Source organism: Periophthalmus magnuspinnatus, chromosome 1 (assembly GCF_009829125.3).
Source record: "Periophthalmus magnuspinnatus isolate fPerMag1 chromosome 1, fPerMag1.2.pri, whole genome shotgun sequence".
In the NCBI taxonomy this organism is placed as follows: Eukaryota; Metazoa; Chordata; class Actinopteri; order Gobiiformes; family Gobiidae; genus Periophthalmus; species Periophthalmus magnuspinnatus.
This window is the reverse complement of record NC_047126.1, coordinates 4,421,451-4,443,270: the sequence shown is the minus strand read 5'-3', so window position 1 is coordinate 4,443,270 and position 21,820 is coordinate 4,421,451. Positions and strand designations below refer to the sequence as shown.

Below are 21,820 nucleotides of genomic sequence, written 5' to 3'. Positions count from 1 at the left end.
TGTGTGAATGAAACAAACACAACCGTCAGTATATTTTGTTTGAGGTAACATTCTAACATGGATTAAAGCTCTCAAGAATCAATTTTGTGTAATACAGGACCTTTAAAACGAACAGTGTGGCAGCAACAAGTGTTACCACATGGCACTGTAAATGTCAAACAAATGTCACTCAATCTGTATTTTTACTTGCCGTTTCGCCGGACTCCTTGATACCTCCAGAGTTCACTTTAATCCCCCTCATAAATCTCCCATACAACCTTTTTAGACCAATCCAGGGGTAAAAAAAAAAAATGCTGTTGTTTTGGTATCGCAAGGTGTTTTCAAGGTTACCGACCTGGGGATGCTTTGTTGTTTTTGCGTCCTGCTTTGTTTCTTGTTTAAATGAGCTATAAAACAACTACGGACGAGGTAAACGCTACGAAAACATTGTTCTAAAGCTTTTCTCTGCCGTTTTGTCATTTTTATTATCATATCGATCCCTCCGAAGAAGTAGGATGTATTTCATTGCGTAAACCCACACGTTTTTCAATCGCTAGAGCTTCACCCTATAGAAATCCTCGCATTTAATCTCAGCAAAAAAAAACAACACACACTTTTCTTGCGGTGAGAAAACCTGATTTCACACCTAGAAAATCCCTATCCTCTTTTACAGAAGCAGAATTAACCTGACTGTGCCATGGTATAAAGATAATTAGCATTTTTATTGAAAACGTATGCTTTATTAGAGAGGTACTGGGCCGGGAGAGCGGACAGTGTGTGTGTGTGTGTGTGTGTGTGCTCATGTATGTGCAGACTGTAAGTGGTGACAGCTATTATCTCGGATCTCACATTTTCCAATCAGCGCCGCCGCCTAAAGCCCAAGGTCATTTATTGAACACATTTCCATGTCCCCCCTCGTTCAGAGCTTCCACGTTAACACACACGACGCATATACTTACTCCGAACGCGCCTCGTGTAGCGTAATACCGCAAGATTTGTTTCTCAGTACAAGTATGAACGCACAAAATGATATGAATGTTATTAAATCAGACGTACCGCGCTTGTTTCTGCTGCGTAGTTATAATCTACGACACCCGTGGATCATCGTGTTATAATTTGCACGTTTTAAATCACAATATTCATCTGAAACGACTTAATAACAGAAAAAAAATCCGCTGACTTCCGTGTTAGAAAAGCGCGGTGTCCAATGGGAGCGGTAAACGTCATCGCAAACAAAGCGGCGTGTAGTCGTAGCTGCAGATTAAGCTAGCGGAAAGCAGATGTTTTTTTCCATTTGTACCGAAATGGCTACGCGATGCTGCGAAATCCTACATCGTTTAATAAAATAAAACTGGAGAATGAAGTGAATACGTCGCATTGGATGAATATGAGGATGGATCGGCAATACGGCGTCTTGAAAATAGGCGATTAAACATTGCGTAAACATCCACGAATCACTCCAAAAAAGAGGGTAAATGAGAAGAGGAAACGACTATGACATGGCTAAAAGCTCTGAAAAGTCCATTTTGCAGAATAGGTCCGCGTTAAAACAGCAAAAAGCCTTTCTTAATATTTAAATAATCTTAAAAGTAAACGCGCAAAGCTAAATGGTTTGAGAAATACTGTACTGTACTTTTAATTTTACAAAATGGAAGCAAAATAACAGTAGTCAAAACGTGGATTTCCACTTCTCCCTGGCATTTAATTCAAGCTTCTTATGATATCTTGGTGTTTTATTGTTGTATTGTTCTTTCCTTATGTGTTGTATTTTCCGTGTATCTGTGATTTTTGTTTAAAGCACTTTGGGCAGCTTAAGTTGTATTTTAAACGCGTTATATAAATCAAACTGAACTGAGTCTGTTGCTGTGTTTCAGATGCCAATAATATCAGACACAGCTCAAATGAATATTGTTCAAATGCAGATTTTTGTCGTTATACGGTGAGTTCTTGGGCCTAGTCACTAACAAAAATGATCAGATTCAACATTTGTGCATTTAATTTTTGGATGTTTCATGGCAAAATGCAACGCCATGTCAATCACTGCAAATCTGTTTGAAAACCACCGATACTATTCTATAAATACAGGTGGAGGAAGGCAAATGAATATTGTTAAAATAAATGTTTTTGTCGTTATACAGTGAGTTCTTGGCGCTGTGGTCCCTCGTTTATCGCGGGAGTTACGTTCTAAAAATAATCCGCTTTATTTTTCACAGTTATTCTCCATGTTTTTTGCTGTAAAACCCCTCACCACGCACTTTATACACTTTTCTCACACAGGGATTAATGTTTTCACACATTTTTCTCTTGTTTAAACACCAAGATTCGAGATTGTGTTTGTGGAGGAAACGATGGTACTTCAAAAACTGTAGTCTTTGCGATAAGCTAATTTTCGATGAATCTTTCAGGCATAGAAACAATTATCCATATTAGGAATTCCAACCACGAGTATCATAGCAACAAAAGCTACGATACTGGAAAAGAGCCAATCCAGAGCGAGGCTGTTGAAGGTAACGCCCCTTCCCGCCTGCACCGCTGGTTTAGCCTGGACCTGTCAATCAATCCTGTTGCTAACGCCAACAGGAGCGACCTTAGGGAAAGAAGGCGCCGGATTTGTCTGTTATTAAAGTTCATATCTTGATTTAGGGGCAAAATTGCTAAATAAAAATACAGTGGTCCCTCGTTTATCGCGGAGGTTACGCTCTAAAAATAACCAGCGAAAAGTATCAGTTTAATATTTGCAATTATTCTATATGTTTTTGTCTGTAAAACCCCTCACCACACACTTTATACACTTTTCTCACACAGGCATTAACATTTTCTCACATTTCTCTCTCGTTTAAACGCAAAGTTCATTGTGGGTTTTGTCGGGGAGAAAACAAACTGCAAACGTACAGCACTTCAGAGTCACACTGCGATCCAACGTTTATGTAAATTTGTCTGAACACATTCTGTACTGGACAGGAGACACGGCACGGAGGAGACTGATGGACAATGCACGCTCAGACGCTGTAAAAAATCATGTAAAATTGCGTTAAAAAATCCGTGATATAGCGAGGAACAACTGTAATAGAAAGAAAAATGATAAGGTTCAACATTTGTGCATTTACCTTTTGGATATTTCAGGCAAAGTGCAATGTAACTGGAAAAAAAAATACTCTATGACGTCACGTACTGTCTGTTGTACTGTGCCCCTCATTGTATTCACTTAAATCCTCCACGCAGTAATTCCCAAAAGCTTTCCGTTTGGCCTTCTCCCTTTTTCCGATAGTCACAAAACAAAGTAGAGGATCAGTAATCAATGTAGTAATTTGCATTTTGAAATAGCTTTGGCAAAAACACAAATACATTTATCCCGCTTTTTCCTCCGCATCACCCTACGTCCATTCAGTATCTCTCCATCCACACCCAACCCCGTAGACCCCGTCCACCTCTCCGTGTGCCTTTTATCAGTTAATTCCCGCGTTCTGTTCCTCGCCTGTTGGCCTCGTCTAACCCATTTTCCCTCCTATCTTTGGTTTCGGTGTTCGTCCTGACTGCCTTCGCTCCCTCGCCTTGTCTCTCTCCTTCTGTCTAGTTGGTTCCTGTCCATCTTTCCTCTGGCTGCTTGCATATGGGAGCAAACGGGCGCAGCGTTTTACGAGCCGCCCCGCACCTTCCTCGGCGCCTCCTCGGGCACGTGCGTGTAAACAGCGTCTTTTCGTATCGCCGTGATGAAGTTATTCCAAGGTGATATCTGGCAGACGTCTTTAATTGGACAGACAAGGAGGCGATTTTTATCTTTTAATTAGCTTTCCTGTCAAGCGAAGTCTCATTGTCTGAAATGGCTTGCGTGGGTATTGCATAACGTATCAGTGGCGAGCTGATTATTACGCTAAATGTGGTAGTGGGCTAATTACTTCCTGACAGTTGTCCAGAGTGCGCTCGGTGACAATGACGAAACTGATACCTCTCCAAGCGTGTTTTTTTTTTATGAATTAAAACGGCAATATGATGACGGAGTTTAACAGGTTTGGGGGACCTGGAATTTCTAGTTTTTTTGTCGTAAATGTCAAATCTAACGCACCTAAGATTGTTTTAAATCAGCCTTAAGGAAACAGCTGACACTTACATAAACAATAAGTGAACGCGTTAAAGCCGTATGTAAGTTTTTATTTGTGTTGTTTTTATTGCACTGAAATATATGCTTCAGCGCTTGCATCTCCACAAACCTGACTCGTATTTGGCCTGGGGGAGAGCCTCTTTCTGCTTGTTTTCACGAAAATGTTGTTCTTTCGGCTATGAAGGTACGATTGTTCCAAAAAAGAAAAGTTACTGGTCTAAAGTACTGTATTTTTCTCAGATGCTATGACGTTAGCTTAATCGTATGTTTTGTCTTCACGTTGTTAATTAAACTAGCTGCTCCTTTACCGTACATCGACCAGTTTAGCCGTTAGCCACAGTAACCCCGCCCCCTCTAGCCCCGCCCCCTGCTGTCACGAATCTTTTTTGAGACAAACTTGCCGCAACGAATGTCTCAAAACTCCTGAGCGCGTCAGTTTTAAATTTGTACGTGTAAAATGACAAAGTTGTAAGCGTAAAACAATATTTCTAAGCATAAAAAACAAAATTTGTAAACGTAATTTTTATTTGCCAGTGTAAAAATCAACATTTACGTGTTCAAGCTACTGTACCTTCATATAAAACCCATCTATTTCCTTGGAGAGTGTTCTGAAGTGTGTTTTTAACGTTCTCTTTCCAAAAAACTAACACACTGTACCTGTAAAAAAGGACGGTTTTGTGATATTTAATGGATTTTTATTTATAGACCTTCATTTTGCACATACACCCACTACAGCGCGACTTGATTTAATATGCACTGATGATTAGCGTATAGACAGCTGCCGAAAAAAACGCGCTCTTCATGCTAGTGTGATAATGTATGGATATTTATAGGCTTCACGCGGCGCTATGAGCACGTATACACAGGTGGCTAATTACCGCCAAAGCTAGTCGGCTAGTTTGGCACACGACCGCCGCACACTCATACCACCGAGAGCCAGAAGTGAAAGAGAGAGAGAGAGCGCTTGATTTTTAGGCTTTGGAAATCAGCCAAAAGCCTACAGTGTGGGGAGGGGAGATGAAGAGTCGGGAAGCCAAAAAATCTGAGAGGAAAAAAAGATGGGGCGGAGATGGAGGGGAGAAATTCTGAGAAAACTGAAGCGTGCATAATTTAATTACCTGTATTACAACCCACTCTGAGATTTGTTTACAGGGTGTATACAGAAGTGAACAGAGCGCACTTGGATTTTAGTGCAGCTGGAGAAGGGACATGTCCACAGCAGAGACAGCAGAGACATGATATAACTCAGATTTGGATAATATAGGATTATTTTGTATTTATTTATTTATTTTTTGGTCATGTCATTTCATTTTTTGGGCATCAATTTAAAGAGAAAAAAATTAGACAATTAGCATAAATACATGTTCTAACCGTTATCAGTGTGAACAAAAGGAGCAGGAAGTAAAATGAATCTTATAAACCCTACGTCCTTCAACAGTCTCGCTCCGGATTGGCTCTCTGGTTGCTATGATACTGCCAGCCGGAATTCCAAATATGGAGCTCCAAATTGGCCGCTATAACCGCTCGCCCCGATGAGCTTCATTTGACTGGAGCCAAACACTATGGGTGGTACTCACTTAGTCCCAGGGCCGGTCCAGACTATAAGCAGATTAAGCAGCTGCGTAAGGCCCCAAGACCAGCAGAGGGCCTCAGAGAGCCCACACATTTATACTGAACATAATATAAGTCAAGTTTTATTGGACGCAGGGCTTGTGTGTTTACAGCAGACTAAATATCCCTCTAAAACATTACATTTGTTTTATATCTATAGAAGTAAAATATCTGCTGCTACATTTGTTTTTGAGTCGGGCAGAGGTGAGGGCAGCTCTGTGTTTACACCGGAGCAAGAACCCGACAATGTAAATGTAAGAACACTGTGGCCAACTGGAACACATTAAAATCCACCAGAAATGAGGAAAAAAAAGTCTAGAATTGCAAAAATCGTCTGACCCTCCCCCTATATGTTTGTGTTCTGTTCTTTTTACTATTGTAGTTGTGACTTTCTGGACGTTTTCAGTCTGATTTGGGTCAGATAAACACAAATACAGTTGTTTGAGGTGATGAGAGCAGCGTCATGATGTTGTCAAATGTGAATCACCCATAGCTGAACCAGGATATATTTGCTGTCGTGGGGCCCAGAGGTAAACTCAGCTTTGGGCCCTGTAAAAGCTGGGGCCGGCCCTGCTTAGTCCACTTGTCTATTCAGTTTGTTTTATGGAATACATTGTGGAACCATTATACGGATAAAATGCATTCGAGGACACAATTGCAGGAAGCGCTGACCATTTATGTATGTGCTTCAAACTAAACTACTGTAAGAAGTGAACAGTAGATACGCAATTGTCGAAGTAACTGGTCAAATAACTTCCGCTGACACAGAAAACCCGTCTCCATTTGACCAAACCCCACTTCATTTTTTACAGTCTCGTTTCCTGTTTAAACATATCTCCGAAAAAACTAAGCAGTCGGCGGCACTGATTTGCAATGTCAAGCCTCCGCGAGCTTCAACGTAGCCGTCAGAATCTCCTGTTTGAATGTCAACAAGCAGAACTATCTTGTTCTAAGATTCACACATTATTACGCCTTTTGGAGCATATTGATTTCATTAATATTTGAAGGGTCTGATACGGAGCCGGGGTAAAGGCCTTTGCCATGAAGACGTTTTTGAATTCTTGAACGAGCCGTGTAAAAAGGGTGAGGCGAGGTCTAAGGATTTCACCCTTTTTTTTGATTTTTCGCTGCACCATTTCTCACGGCTAAACGCGCACTGGACCCTGGACCGGGCACAAATCAAGCTCGAAGATACCAGCAAATCGAACTCGCTATTCACTTGTATTGTCTGCTTTTCTGCTGCTTATTATACTGATGTTTGCTAATTTATTTTGGTCAGGATCGTCTTTTGACCTGCGATATTTTAATTTAAACTATTTTATATACAGTTTTTATGCTGCTGCTGCTAACCTAGACCTGAGCGTAGTGTTTCATTTTTGTGTTTTTTTTAATACTGAAACGCTAAAAAAAAATCTGATTGTGATTCATCGTTTCATGCGGTCGTAACGAGCAGGTAAATGACCACCGCTTCTGAACAAACGATGACAATCTGGAGTGAAATAAAGCTGCTAAATCCTACCTGAAAAAAAACTGGAACGTAGTAACGACAGAGCAGAAACACAGAGCAGCGGAGGTAAAGTGTGTGTGTGTGGGGGGGGGGGGGGGGGTCGTGCCTTTCAAACATTCTTAAATTACTCAAAATACCCCTTTAAGCGAGTTAATGAGGAAAGGGAAACAATTAAAACACGCTTAGACGCTCTTAAAAGTCGATTTTGCATAACGCGTCGAATGGGTTGAATATTAAAAGTAGCAAAAGCAAAATAAAAACGCTTCAAATAAAAAGAAATAATAAGACCGTGCCCGTGTTTTGAAGGCTTTGTGAGCGCGGTGTGTGTGAATGAGCCGTGTGTGTGTGTGTGTGTGTGTGTGTGTGTGGAGGTGAGGGCATTAAGCAGGTATCAGGTTGTGTTTCCATCTGCTCCAGCGCGGGCTCTGATAGTCCTATTATTTAATCTGCTGGTCATTCTAGACGCCAGGCAAGAGCCGTTTAGGCGCACATAATTGAATGGTTCAGTGTGGGAGATCGCCGGGGCTGTCTGTACGGGCCCTGGTGCCAGCCCTAAACTCTATATACAGACACGGAAAGACAAATGCACACAGGAACTGTCAGGGAGGCAGCGATGATTTATGAGACTTAATGAGCGTGAAGCAAATAGCCTCGCCGGATCGTGTTTTTATCATAAGTCGACACAAAAAAAAACTCCAAACAAGAAGGTACTTTGCAACCGTTTTAACTATTCACAAAGGATTCTGAACACAATCTGAAAAAAACACACACACAAAAAAACAGGAAATTGTGAGCAAACTGTTTAGCGTGTTAACCGCAGCACTGGTGGTCCCGTCTTTTATGGATCACACTGTTATTTTCTGTGGCGTAAAGAATTATATCAGTTTACAGAAATCCTCCCTCCATGAATATAGATTTATTCGACCTTTAGGAGCAGTAGCAGCTGTAGCCGTTCACGATACACGTAGTTTAATGCATAATTGTACACTGTATTTCTGTCGACTATTGTTACTTTATATATTTTGAGTTGGAGGAGTTGAGGCAGCGCTGAGGTCTTCAGTGTGGGCGCTCACTTAACATGTTGATTTAGAGCCTTTTGACGATAGAGCACACCCCCCACCCCCTATCATGCTCGCTTTAAATAAGTTTAAATGTAGTTAACCCCTGTATTTATAAAAGTAAATACTAATATAATAATACAAATAATACAAAATAATAAATGCAAAAAAATTACAATAACATAAAATAGTATATGCTAATAATAATAATAATCATAGTAAATACGTAAAAAAAAAAATAAAAAAAAATAATAAAAAGCTAATTTGGATTTTTTTTTGTTGCTAATATGCTAATACTAATATATTAATACAAATAATATAAACCAATAAATGCAAAAAAATATCAAATTATAAATGCAAATAATAATAATAATAATAATAATAATAATAATAATAATAATAATAATAAATACATAAATAAAATAATAGTAAAATAATAAAAAGCTAATATGGATTTTTTTATTGCTAATATGCTAATGCTAATATAATAATACAAATAATATAAAATAATAAAGGCAAAAAACAAAATAAGATAAAATAATAAATGCAAATAATAATAATAATAATAATAATAATAATAATAATAATAATAATAATAATAATAAATAAATAAAATAATAATAAAATAATAAAAAGCTAATATTGATTTTTTTTTTTTTTTTTGGAGTCTCAACATTTTTAGTCAAGATTGGACTATGAAAGTGGGGGGGGGGGGGGATCTTTGGAGGAGCTATCGGGGTGCACATTCCAGGAGAGGTTAGTGCCCCTTCAAGCCCTTCCACCCCTGCCCTGGTCCCTCCCCCGGTCCCGCCCCTGGTAAGTTAACACTAAAACAGATTTAGAAAGCTCTTCAGACGTTCAGATGTTTGGGTTACATAGCTACCAGTGGTTTGGTCCAAATGGGGAAAATCCCAGGACCATAGCTCATATTTAGGGACATGATTCAAAAATGTGTTTACTTTTCAAGAGCTCCGTTCTTCTCATGTCGACTATATAAAAGATATAGTGTTAGAAAGAACGTTTTCCCTGATTTGTTTGAACTAACACCCACTTGTGGTAAAAACAGGCATAATCACCCTCCACCAATGTAACTAGTCTGACATGATGAAATTTAGCAGTTCCATAAACACACCGCTTCTGTAAACTGTCTTTTGGCACAGCCTCGACTCGAGTTTTACCGCCGAGGCCAAAATGAGCTCTTAAATCAACCTAGTCTCCACCCTTAACCTCCACCCATCTATCATCCACCATATTGGCTCAGATTTGGAAGATTCTCACAGTTGCTGGAGATGTTGCCTCCCTGGTCCCACGAATATTACGCTCGGACGAACACAACCTCACTGACTGTTATCGCGGGGTCAGAGGTCTTTGGGCCATCTGTCATCATTTGAAACCATTCTTCTTCCACATCCTTCCCGAGGACATTCCCGGTGAGTATAGTGTCATCACTCAACCACTCAGATGAACTCAGAGAGACGCGGCCGTGCACAAGCTCGAGTTTTCAAACAGTCCTGATAGTGAAGATAGTGTGTTTGTGCCTAAATGTACCTAAAAGTGACAGGGCTATTTACAAAGTCTGTGCAAAAAGCTCAGCCGAGTACGACCCACGGTGAAAGAAAAAATCTAATCTGTCAACTGGGCAAAAGTTGTATGAGTGTGTTAGCTTCAGTGTAGTTAGCTCCTCCCTTCAGACAGATATAAGGCAGTGTCCAGCAGTAATCTGACCAGAACAGAAGAATAATACTGTCAAAACCAGACTTAGACAGACTTATCCTGTGTTTGTGTCCAGTAGATTAGACGACTGTAACGTCCTGTTCACTGTCCTCTCCAAACGAGCCTTAAGACAGAACAGAACATCCAGAACACTGCTGCTCGGGTCAGGACTAGAACCAGGAAGTACTTCACACATGTGTCCTGTGGCTCAGGACTAGAACCAGGAAGTACTTCACACATGTGTCCTGTGGCTCAGGTCTGTGGCTCCTGTGGCTCAGAGACTTTAAAGCAGCTCAGTGTGAACAAGTCTCTCCATGGACCAGCACCAAAGAACATCTCCCACATGAGCCACAAGAACCATCTCACATGAGGAGGACTAAACCAGGACTAAACCAGGACTAAACCAGGACTGAACCAGGACTAAACCAGGACTAAACCAGGACTAGACCAGGACTGAACCAGGACTAGACCAGGACTAAACCAGGACTAAACCGGGACTAAACAAGGACTAAACCAGGATTAAACCAGGACTAAATCAGGACTAAACCAGGATTAAACCAGGATTAAACCAGGATTAAACCAGGACTAAACCAGGACCAAACCAGGACTAAACCAGGACCAAACCAGGACTAAACCAGGACTAAACCAGGACTAAACCAGGACTGAACAAGGACTAAGCCAGGACTAAAGCAGGACTAGACCAGGACTAGACCAGGACTAAACCAGGACTAGACCAGGACTAGACCAGGACTAAACCAGGACTAGACCAGGACTAGACCAGGACTAAACCAGGACTAAACCAGGACTAAACCAGGACTAAACCAGGACTAAACCAGGACTAAACATGGAGAATCAGCATTTCATTTTTCTGCAGCTAAAACCTGGAACATTCTTCCTGAAGATGTGAGACAGACCTCGACTTTGACAATGTTTAAATCCAGTCTAAACAGTTCTGTTTATCTGTGCATGTGACTGAAAGGGGTTTATTCTGCACTTTTCTGTTTTAATGCTCATTTTATGACAGTTACTAGTGATTATTTATGCATGTCTTTCTTATTCTGTAAAGCACTTTGAATTACTTTGTGCTGTACAAACTTGCGTTGCATTCACTCCTACAACTTTTTGCCCAGTTGACATATTAAATTTTTCCTTTTACTGCAGTACTAAGGCTAAATTTCCTCATAGTTTACACGTCTTAGTACCAAGCTGTGTCCAAACTCACTCCAGGGCCCTCCAGATCTGTTTCCACCGCACAGGCCTGCACTAGCCGACCATGAAATAAAGCTAATTAGTGAATGGTTTTCGACACTTAGCCCAATGTTTTTGTTAAGTAAGTTAATTAAGAGGGGTTGGCCAATGTGAGCGTTCGCAGCCTTCTCTATTAGCATCTGTTGTAATTACGTCTTAAAAGAGAAACCACCATTTTCATCAAGCTAATTTATGATGTGTAAGCAGTTAGTACTTTCACTTTTGATTAATATAAAATAGTTTGTTCGTAATTATAACGCGAAAGTGCGGCGAAAAAAGTCGGTTTGACACTTTGCAAAGTTGTCAAATATCTGTTAACGGCGAGAACATTTCGCTCGAGTCAACAGTCCCTGGTTGTACGGTACACCGCCGCTAACAATGCTGCTACCGCTGTATGGTGCAATGGTGTAGACACAGTGAATCAGACGCTGCCCTAGTTTCATAGTTGTTTTTTTTTGTGTTTTTTTCACGCCAATACTACAAAAAACACAAGTACTCTGTAAAAGATACTTACTATATGGCACGCATTCATATTGGACTTCCAAATACTTGTAGGTCCCGGGACAGGGGTCGGGGAACACGTCTGGACCGGCCACGACCGCACACTGTGTCCGGTTGTTGCATCTGTAAAAAATAGAAAGAAAAACACATTAATTATTATCAAAGTAAGCACAATATAGGTCTGTTATAAAAAATACTACATCGACTTCAGTAAATGATGGATGGAATTATATTTTTTGAGTCCATATTTATCCATCCGTCCATTTTCTTCCGTTTATCCGGTGCTGGGTCACAGGGGCGGCCTTCCCAGACTTCCCTCACCCCAGACACGTCCTCCAGCTCTAGCGGTGGGACCCCAAGGCGTTCCCAGGCCAGCCGAGAGACACAGTCCCTTCAGCGTGTCCTGAGTCTACCCCGAGTCTGCCTCCTCCTGGTGGGACATGCCCGGAACACCTCCCCGGGGAGTCCGTATTTACATTTTTGGTCATTTTTAAAGATTTGAGCGGAAGAAAGTTGAATTATGAGCTAATATTCTAAGCTAATCACCTGACTAGGCCTGTCCTGATCGATTTATTGTTCAACTTGTGTGTAAACTGAGGAGATTTTGGGTGTTTTTGTTGCAATACGATCAAATTTGAGGTGTAGAGGGTTGAAAAAACTAACTTCTGTGGCTAGTTATTGCTTCATTCTGCTATTAATTTGTTGCAGCTCATGACACGTAATGACACTGACCGTTTAAAAACAGTTTAATGCAGCTCAACGAAACTTAACACGCTTTAAATATTATCGTTTATCGTCTATATTTACTTCATCCATACATCCCACTTCAAAATGTGTTATCGTGACAGGCCTCAAAGGATATAAAGCCCATTACCATCGCTCATAACGCCGCCCACCTACACATGACGTGAAGAACGATGCACCACTCTCGCTTTGAAAATGGCCGCTTCGCCGTGACCTTCGTCCGTCATGTGCGATGAAGAACCCTGAGAGTCTAAAGGTGTCGGACTCATTTTCACACAGGGCCACATCAGCAAAATGGTGCTCTCAAATGTAAGACAGTATAAATGTACAATAAATGTAACTATTGTTTAATCTGGTTAATTTACCGTTTCTGTATTTATCACTTATTCAAGTTACAAATATTGCATATACATTTGCATAGATATTAAAAAATGTCTGTGTAACTTTGTCTCTCCTGATGAAGTGATATTTTAGGACAGTCATACCTTTTAATTTACCTTGTCTCAGGCCACATAAAATGACGTGACGGGCTGCATTTGGCCCACGGGCCTTGAGTTTGACACATGTGCGTTAGACTGATGATGAGGAGAAGCATGTAGTATCTTCTCACGGTGCACTTTTCTACTAACGAAGCCACTGTACTGAGTGAAAAACAAGACCTAAACCAGGAGTAAACCAGGAGTAAACCAGGACTAAAACAGGACTAAAACAGGACTAAACCAGGACTAAATCAGGACTAAACCAGGACTAAATCAGGACTAAATCAGGACTAAACCAGGACTAAACCAGGACTAAACCAGGACTAAATCAGGACTAAATCAGGACTAAACCAGGACTAAACCAGGACTAAACCAGGACTAAATCAGGACTAAACCAAGAATAAACCAGGACTAAACCAGGACTGAACCAGGACTAGACCAGGACAAAACCAGGACTAAACCAGGATTAAACATGGACTAAACCAGGACTAAACCAGGACTAAACCAAGACTAAACCAAGACTAAACCAGGACTAAACCAGGACTAAACCAAGACAGACCAGGACAAAACCAGGACTAAACCAGGATTAAACATGGACTAAACCAGGACTAAACCAGGACTAAACCAAAACTAAACCAGGATTAAACAGAACTAAACCAGGACTAGTGCTGAGGAGGAGCATACAGTATCTTCTTCTCACTCTACACTTTTCCACTAACAAAGCCATTGTACTAGTTAAAAAATAACAACAAAAAACAAAAAAAAGCCTCCATACGAAGGAACTAAAGCCCTGTCACACAAAACGACCTGAGCGTTTGCGTGTTTCTTTACTATTTTGCAGCAGCAGTGAACACGCTAACCTATGGCTTTAAAACTAGTGTGGCCCAGACTTGTAATAATTAATTCTAATCACCAAGGGGCCCTCTCCTTTGACAGGCTAAATGTGTTTCAGTATTTCATTAGCACACTTAGGTAGACGTATACATGAGGTGAGCGCGTATTAGCGACATGAGGGAAACGCTCTTAAGTAAAGGTGATTAGATAAATATTAAAAGCTGTATTATACACTTTCAAATACATGTCAGTTGTTATGTTGCTTAAGGAATTTATCCCCGCTGCTCCCTGAAGTACTATATATGCACATTCTAATGGTTTTGGTAAATCAACACGTCCACACACTGCAGGTGGAAATACACAGTTAGCGATAACGTGACCCCATTTTGTTTGGGTCAGTGTTATTTAAGTTAACGGATGCAGTGACCCGATACAGAAAAATCTGGTGAATCGGATCTCGGTTCAGTCGATATCCTGTTTGGACACATAAATCCACGTAATAAGACTATTTATACGTTGGAATTGGCCCGGAAAGTCTCATTATGTTTGAACTTTTATTTATACAAAGCTGTTCTGCTATTATTTAAGGAGTAAATACCAGCGACCTAACACATTTGACTTATTTTACTTCAGTTTAAAGGGAATAAATGTCTCTGGACCGGTTGATATCGGGTATTGGTAGATATTAAAAGCCATAGTATCGGTATCACAACTGGAAAAGCTGGATTGATGCATGCCTATTTGTTATTTTTTCACTTTTTCATTAGTTGATACCACTTTAGAATAACTACACCTTAACCTCCCAGGACGTGGCGTATACAACGACACAGTTTGGACATTCTAGGCCATAATACACACATTATTTCTCTATAAGGTCCTGGTGTCCACATATGAGGTCATTAAACTGTCACTTAAAGGCGACAGACGAGTTTAACACATTATAATTTAGATTTAAGATGGACTTTGTTGACTTTGACAAATGTTTGCTCCTGTCAGCAGCTCTTCAAACGATCCACATTGTTCCAAGACGCACAATTGTCGTTTTAACTCAGGACAAATGTTCCTGTGTTTAGGGTAATTAGTAAATGTTTTTGCAAATTATTATTCACATGTCATTTTATTTTGTTCTGTGTAAATCATTAAAAAGTATATGGACATCATTTTTCTCATAATGTACAAAGATAATGTTTTATTTTTACACTCATCAGGTCCAATCCGCTCAAATAACAAAGAAATTAATAAAGTCGTGTAAGAACTCGGGTCTTAGGAGGTTAATTATCCTTATAAAGCACCGATAGTTAATTCATACGGTTTATAATAATTAATATGTTTGTGCGTGATGTACTTAGTCTATCAAAAGTTAAAGTATTATAAAGAGTTTCCAGTAGTTTCAATGTAATGTAATGTCGTTGGCTGTGACTTGTGATGTGACTTTTGCCTCTTTTATGGGATCCGAATCTTTTGGATCCGTTCCTTTCAAAGAGCCGTTCAAAAGACTGGCTCTTTTACAATTTATTTACAACAGAAGCCAATGTGAGAACTCGTTTTAACAACAAACTAATCACAGAAAGCGAGAGATGACCGGGGCTCGGATCTTGTTTAAAACGGTTCAAACTGAGAGCGGGAGTTCGTTTACCCACTGGAATTCTGTAGAGTCTAAATAAAACGTTTCGCTATATTAATAATAATAATGTAAAATGTTTGTTTGCTCGATTTCTGTGTTGATTCTTGCGTAGGTTCTGCGTTAATCTGTGTAAAAACGCATACAAACTTGACAGAAAAAGGCTCATTCTCGTCCAAAACAGCCAAATGGAGTTCACCGTGACCATCCGAGCCCGAAAAGGAGACGCAATAATTCACAAGTTTGAGTTTTAATCTAATCATCCCAGACAAACCCGCACCGTAACCACAACACACGTTCTGACAGCGTGAATTATCCCCACGTTACATCGCCGCAGGTCAAGGGTGTTGTTTATACGAGGTACGTTATTTACAACCCTGCGGGAGGAAGCCCATTGTCGCTGCGTACAATGTGTAAAAAATGTCATTTATGTCTTTATAATTACACCGTCCGTGACCATTCTTCATAATCAAAGCTAATTGAGAGCAGGACAATGTAGCACATAAATTAACCAGACAGACACATGTAGTAATGTGGTCTGTGGGCTTATACAAGGTGACGCTTTATCTCCATTGCACTCCTCCTCACTGTTAATAATTATTGGAACAAGCCAGGACTAACACATTAGGTGGATGGATTGCATAAATTGAATATATGTGTGTATTCTGAGGGGTATTACGAAACCATTTCTCTTCTCATCTGAATATATTCTTTCAATTATTACTCCTCTCTCCACTCTCTCCTCTCAGTGCACCTGTCAGACACCGGGATTTACATTAAAAACATTCCCATTCTCCCATTGAGATATTTTTAATGAGCCGAACGCCAAACTCGCCTCAAGTTTCTCCTCCTCGCCGTATCATTCGCCAATTTGCATAATGAAATATGCATGGGAGCTAATTTAACTTTTTGTCTTACATTTGCGGTACTAATTTGAACGAGCGCAGTCCGGCGTCAGTTGCTGCCCAGTGGTCCCGCGATCGCTTATGGTCATCCTCACAACTCTTCCCCTCCGCGGCTGCGACGTTCGTATTCTAATAACAATGGCCGCCAGTCTTCTTGCTCCTCGCTCCTCGCACGCTGCTGCTGCTGCTTCTTCTTCTTCTTCTCGCGCCTCTGTGCCTTTTAATTTCTTGCCCCGGCGCCTCCATCATCACTCACCTGTCACAGCGCTGGCGTCGTGGACCGGGGGGGCGACGCAGAATGACACCCCGGCGTAACTTTGTCCAGAACGGCCACGTACCGACATCGCCGTCTGGGTCGTAGTGGTGAATCAGAGCGCACATGCCGGAGATAGAAATAAAACTAAAAGCTGTAATGGTGCGGCGTGCGGAGTAACAAGCGCAAATGGATTTATACACGGAGCATAGACTGGATGTATAAATGGGCGTAGCTAACCTGCTAGCGGACGCGTTACAAATAGGAAGTGATCGTGGGCGCGCGTCCAGCTCCATCGACTTTGGCTCCAGTTCACTTTCTATTGAAAAACTGTCGCTCTTCTCTGTAACTGCTGCTGTCAGACTCCTCATTTTGGTCCTGAAGTTAAAATCAACCCGCTCTACATGATCCTGGTACAGTTGTCCCTCGCTATATCGCGGTTCACCTTTCGCGGTCTCGCTTTTGTGTAATTTTACGTTTTTTTTTACAGCGTCTGAACGTGCATTGTGTTGTGCGTCCTGATTGGCTGTTGGACTGTAGACCATTGTCCATCAGTCTCCTCCGTGCTGTGTCTCCTGTCCAGTACAGAATGTGTCCAGACAAACTTACATAAACGTTGGATCGCAGTGTGACTCTGAAGTGCTGTACGTTTGCAATTTGTTTTCTCCCCGACAAAACCCACGACGTCGATGAAACGTTCTGCACCGACAAAGATGCCGACGAAGGTTTGAACTTTGTGTTTAAACGAGAGAGAAACGTGAGAAAATGTTAACGCCTGTGTGAGAAAAGTGTATAAAGTGTGTGGTGAGGGGTTTTACAGCCTAAAACATAGAGAATAACTGTAAAAAATAAATCTAACTACTATTGCGGGTTATTTTTAGAGCGTAACCTCCGCGATAAACGAGGGACCACTGTATTTTTATTTAGCAATTTTGCCCCTAAATCAAGATATGAACATTAATAACAGACAAATTAGGCGCCTTCTTTCCCTGAGGTCCTGTTAGCGTTAGCCTTAAACAGCCTCGCTCCGGATTGGCTCTTTGGTTGCTATGATACTCATGGTTGGAATTCCTACAATGGAACTTGTCTCCAAAATGGCCGCTATAACCGCACTAGCCTCGATGAGCTTCATTTGACCGGAGCCGAACGCTGTGGGCGACGTCACACTCCCATAATCCACCTCTTTATACAGTCTATGATGCAGAGTTACCAAAAAAGGCGTTAAAAAAAAACAGACACAGATTTCAAATATTGTTTCTAGACCTGCAAGATTAATCACAATCAAATCGAAATTGCAATCTGAAGCGACAAAATTAGCATATCGCATAGACTGCAATTTTTGAAGTACCATCATTTCCTCCACAAACAACAAAATCTCCTGCCTCAAACCTGTAATTTAGATCAGTGCAAACCCGGAAATGTGATTTTTGTATTTCAGTGTTTTTGTCACTTCTTCTTCTTCTTCTTCTTCTGTTTAGAATGTGATCTTTGAACAGAATCTGATTTTTTAAATGTAAATCACAAATCAAAGCGCAACGTTTGTTAGAAAAAATGTAAAAAAATAATGTATTTCCCCAAATCATTTCACCTTTTTTGACCCTGCGTGATGTTTTAGTATCAGACCTAGTTTCAGATCACATAATAAAATAAAAGAAACTACTATTACTATTTTTTTTTTCATTGTGGTATGAAAATTAGGTTTGGAGCATCACAATCTAAAATTGAATCTTTTGGATTACTTTCTGACAGTAGCAAATATTTTTTAGTTTTTGCTCTGGTTGTTTTTGTGCGTCTGACCCAAAGGGAAGTGAATCACTGGCATTTTCTCCATCCTTTACAAACAGAACCTCAGTATTTCAACAATGATGATTAAAATCACTCCTCTGCAACAACACAATACATCATTTTCACTAAACAAGATGCACTGATCTGATGTTACCAGCTACAGCCAGACTCGTCTAACACTATTCAGCAAAGGTCCTGTGTTTGCCTGGGGTCCAGAAAACACACTTCTTCAAAACTTTATGAAGATGTGAGGCTGGTCATTGGTGAATCTCCAATCTGAGCGTGATCGACAGGTGGATTATCCATTTGAAACACCTGAAAAACACGGTGGATTTCTGCAGAATCAATGAGCGAAGCAGTAAAATCTGAGGTGAGATGTATTTGGTTTTATTTGTAAATCGTAGATGACCAATGAGCTGCTTCGTTCCACAAAACAGATCTGACGTTTGACCGGGGTTTGAGACGTGGGAACCAGACTGATCAATCAATACGTACAACTTAAAAAAACGCAGTGAGCTCATTCTGGATTTGCCCATTAAATCCTGTTGATACTAGTTTCGTTATCGATCAGTATCTGCATTTACATTTTTTTGTCAACACCACTGTATGATAATTCCCCATGTCTCCACGTTCGTAACCATCCCGCCGCCCGTGCACTCCGCTTTTCAGCCGGCCGTACGTATTATAATAATATGGCGCACGTACAACAGCCTGATAAATAATTCATGTGAGCGCTCGGCAACGAATCCTTTATTGATTCGTTCCGTAATGTGGTCACGTGGTGCGCCTCCGTGACACCTCTGTGTGAATCTGTGAGTGTGGAAACATTTATGACATCACCACTCGTCATTATCAAATTAGAGAGAGGAAGAGGATCCGTGAATTATAGAGCTAACTTTAATACACCGGTTGTGCTGTGGGAATATGGTGAGGCTAGGCAGCATTTTAAAACGCTTCTCGTGCAGTGAATTAGCCGGTTGGTCAGTGACTTTAATCAGTTTAGAGCAGACCTTTTGTGCTCCGTAGCTATAATCTATGACATCTATGGATCACCGTTATAATTTGCACATTTTAAATCGTAACATTCGTCTAAAATGGCTGGTCACTCGGAGCTGACGTCGCCGTAAATCCGTCTTCATCGCAACAACAAAGACGTCTGATGGAGAGCCGCAGATCACGTTGGCGGGTTGGCGTTTTTTGTTTCATTCGTACCAAAAATGACTACGCGAAGCTGCCGAATCCTACGCATATCGCCAATCGAGAAAATAAAAGTGTAGAACGGAGTAAATGGAGAACAGTGGGCGTGTGCCGCTGGCGGTGAAAACGGGGATTGATCGGGAGTATGTCTTGAAAATAAGCGATTAAAGATCAGTCAAATATGCAGAAATCAGTCGGAACACAACCTCGGGTGAGCGAAAACAACTATGGCGTGGTTAAGTTATGCGAAATCGACTTTTTGAGTTTGCATAACAGCTTTGTTTTTACATCAAGATTCTACGGGCGTCATAGTTTTAACATTTCTAATTTGATTTTGATGCAAGGACAAGAGATTTTACTGTTTTCTTCACCACTAAAACTGTTCATACATGTCATTTCTTCAGTACAAACGCTTGCTCAAATGAGGATATAGTTTCGCTACAAGTTTTTGCTTCGTTTTGGTGTATTTGGTTTTGATTTCTTGAACAACTCGACCAATCCCCTACGAAAATTAAGGACACATGATCCACGCTGTTCCTTTTCTTTTCATGTTTATAGACACTACGCAAACCGAGACTAGATGCAAATAGTTCAGGAAGAAATCTGAACTCGTCTTGGGTCGGCGGTATGACTGTGTTTATCTCCGCTTGACGATTGTGCCGAAAGTGTCTCCGGTGTGGGGGACTTTTCACAGCTGACTCACGCACCACAGAAGGTTATTGAAAGCTATTTTAAACAGAAGCCGTAGTGCAAAGACTTGACATAATCTCCCCCTTGCTCATGTCCCATCCTTTCTGCTATCACCGTCTCTTCCCCTCACCTATTTTTGGTTCTGCCGCTCTGTTTCTCCTTGCTTCACTCTCTAAAGCCCAGATAATAAACCAATTTCTTCCTCTGCGTTTGTCTTCACCGTTTCCACCCAGGAATTATTCAGCCTCCCCCTGCATCCCTTTTCTTTGTCTCACAGGCTGGCTGCTCTGTGTCTGTTTATCTACCCTAAACCCACTTAGCCGCAGTTTCCAAAGTCGCGCCCGGATATAGATGTGGTGGGTCTCTTATTGCTTGCTTGTCTCCTTAGCTCCTCGCTTCCCATTTTAATATCTCGCTCATCCCCCCCCAGCTCCCCGCGGGCGCCGATCTCCGGTGTCCCTCTGATTGCGCCTCTATCCCTCCGTCCTCGGTAAAGCCGGCGCTGACGTCACCGCGCTGTCTGAGTCGTCTGAGTCTAAAGTCTAAAGCACAGCCGAAGAAGCTCTCCCCTGTGCTGCGGCTGCACTTCCGTCTACCGCCTCTCCTCCTGTCTCCTCTCATAGTCTGCCAATGTGTTTACCAAGACGGCAACTTCACACAACACGAGAATGGCAATTGGGAGTTTTAAAGGTTAAGGATGCAGCGCGGTCCATATATAACACGAGGCGGCGTGGATATATGACCGAACGTAGAAGAGTAGGAGGAGACAAAATGCAAAAATGGAGAGTGGGATTGTAAAAACATGGCTCCAGACGTGGGTTAAACGCTGTACATTTTTATCACAGACTGTGTAAAGAAGTGGACTAAGCGAGCGTCACGTCGCCCGTAGCGTTCGGTTCCAGTCAAACGAAGCTCGTCGTGGCTCGCGGTTACAGGAGCTTTGGAGATTTGTCTGTTGTTAAGGTTCATATCTTGATTTACGGACGCGGTGGTGAATTAAACGCGGGTTAATACGAACATTTTAAGACCAAAAATGACGAGTCTGACAGCAGCGGTTACGGAGAGACGGATGACAGTTTTTCAATAGAAAGTGAACTGAAGCCGAAGAGTCGATGGCGCTGGAAACACGCTTAAGTGCACTTCTTATCCTGAACGCGGCGGCTAGCACGTTAGCCATGTCCATTTATACACACAGTCTATGTTTAGTGTAAAAAAAAGTGTGTCAATCAATCGGTTTAATAAGGTCAACTATATTTTTTGTTACGGCTAAACAAAGACTCAATTTCAACTGCGCCGTTCCTCAACACACACTGTTTTTACAGCTTATTCCACGATGCACCTTTTAATGTGTTTGCCTTATCCTTGGTGCTGGCTGAAAAACACTCTCTTTTTTTTAATTAGCATGACCACATCAAAACAAGGCAGTGGCCCGGATCCCGCCTTGCCTGCTGGCTTTCTTCCCTTTGCACCAAAACACTCCCTTGCACACACAAAATGCTCGCTAACAAAGCTCGCTAGCAGTGGCAGGCGGAGAGAAAGCAAGAGAGAGAGAGGGCCGTGATGCCGCTCCTGCCGCCGTTATTGTCTCTTGATGTT

At 41.3% G+C, this 21,820-nt stretch overlaps 1 protein-coding gene across 5 annotated transcripts in view; it reads right to left on the bottom strand.

Annotated features, from left to right (window-relative positions):
- Positions 1-21,820, bottom strand: part of adgrl3.1 (adhesion G protein-coupled receptor L3.1) — a 220,900-nt gene that overhangs the window by 101,732 nt on the left and 97,348 nt on the right. For all 5 annotated transcript variants that reach the window (XM_033966996.2, XM_033966987.2, XM_055223687.1 and 2 more), the window contains exon 5: positions 11,730-11,839. In XM_033966996.2, coding sequence (XP_033822887.1) covers positions 11,730-11,839 — 110 coding nt within the window. The remainder of the gene's footprint in view (positions 1-11,729; positions 11,840-21,820) is intronic.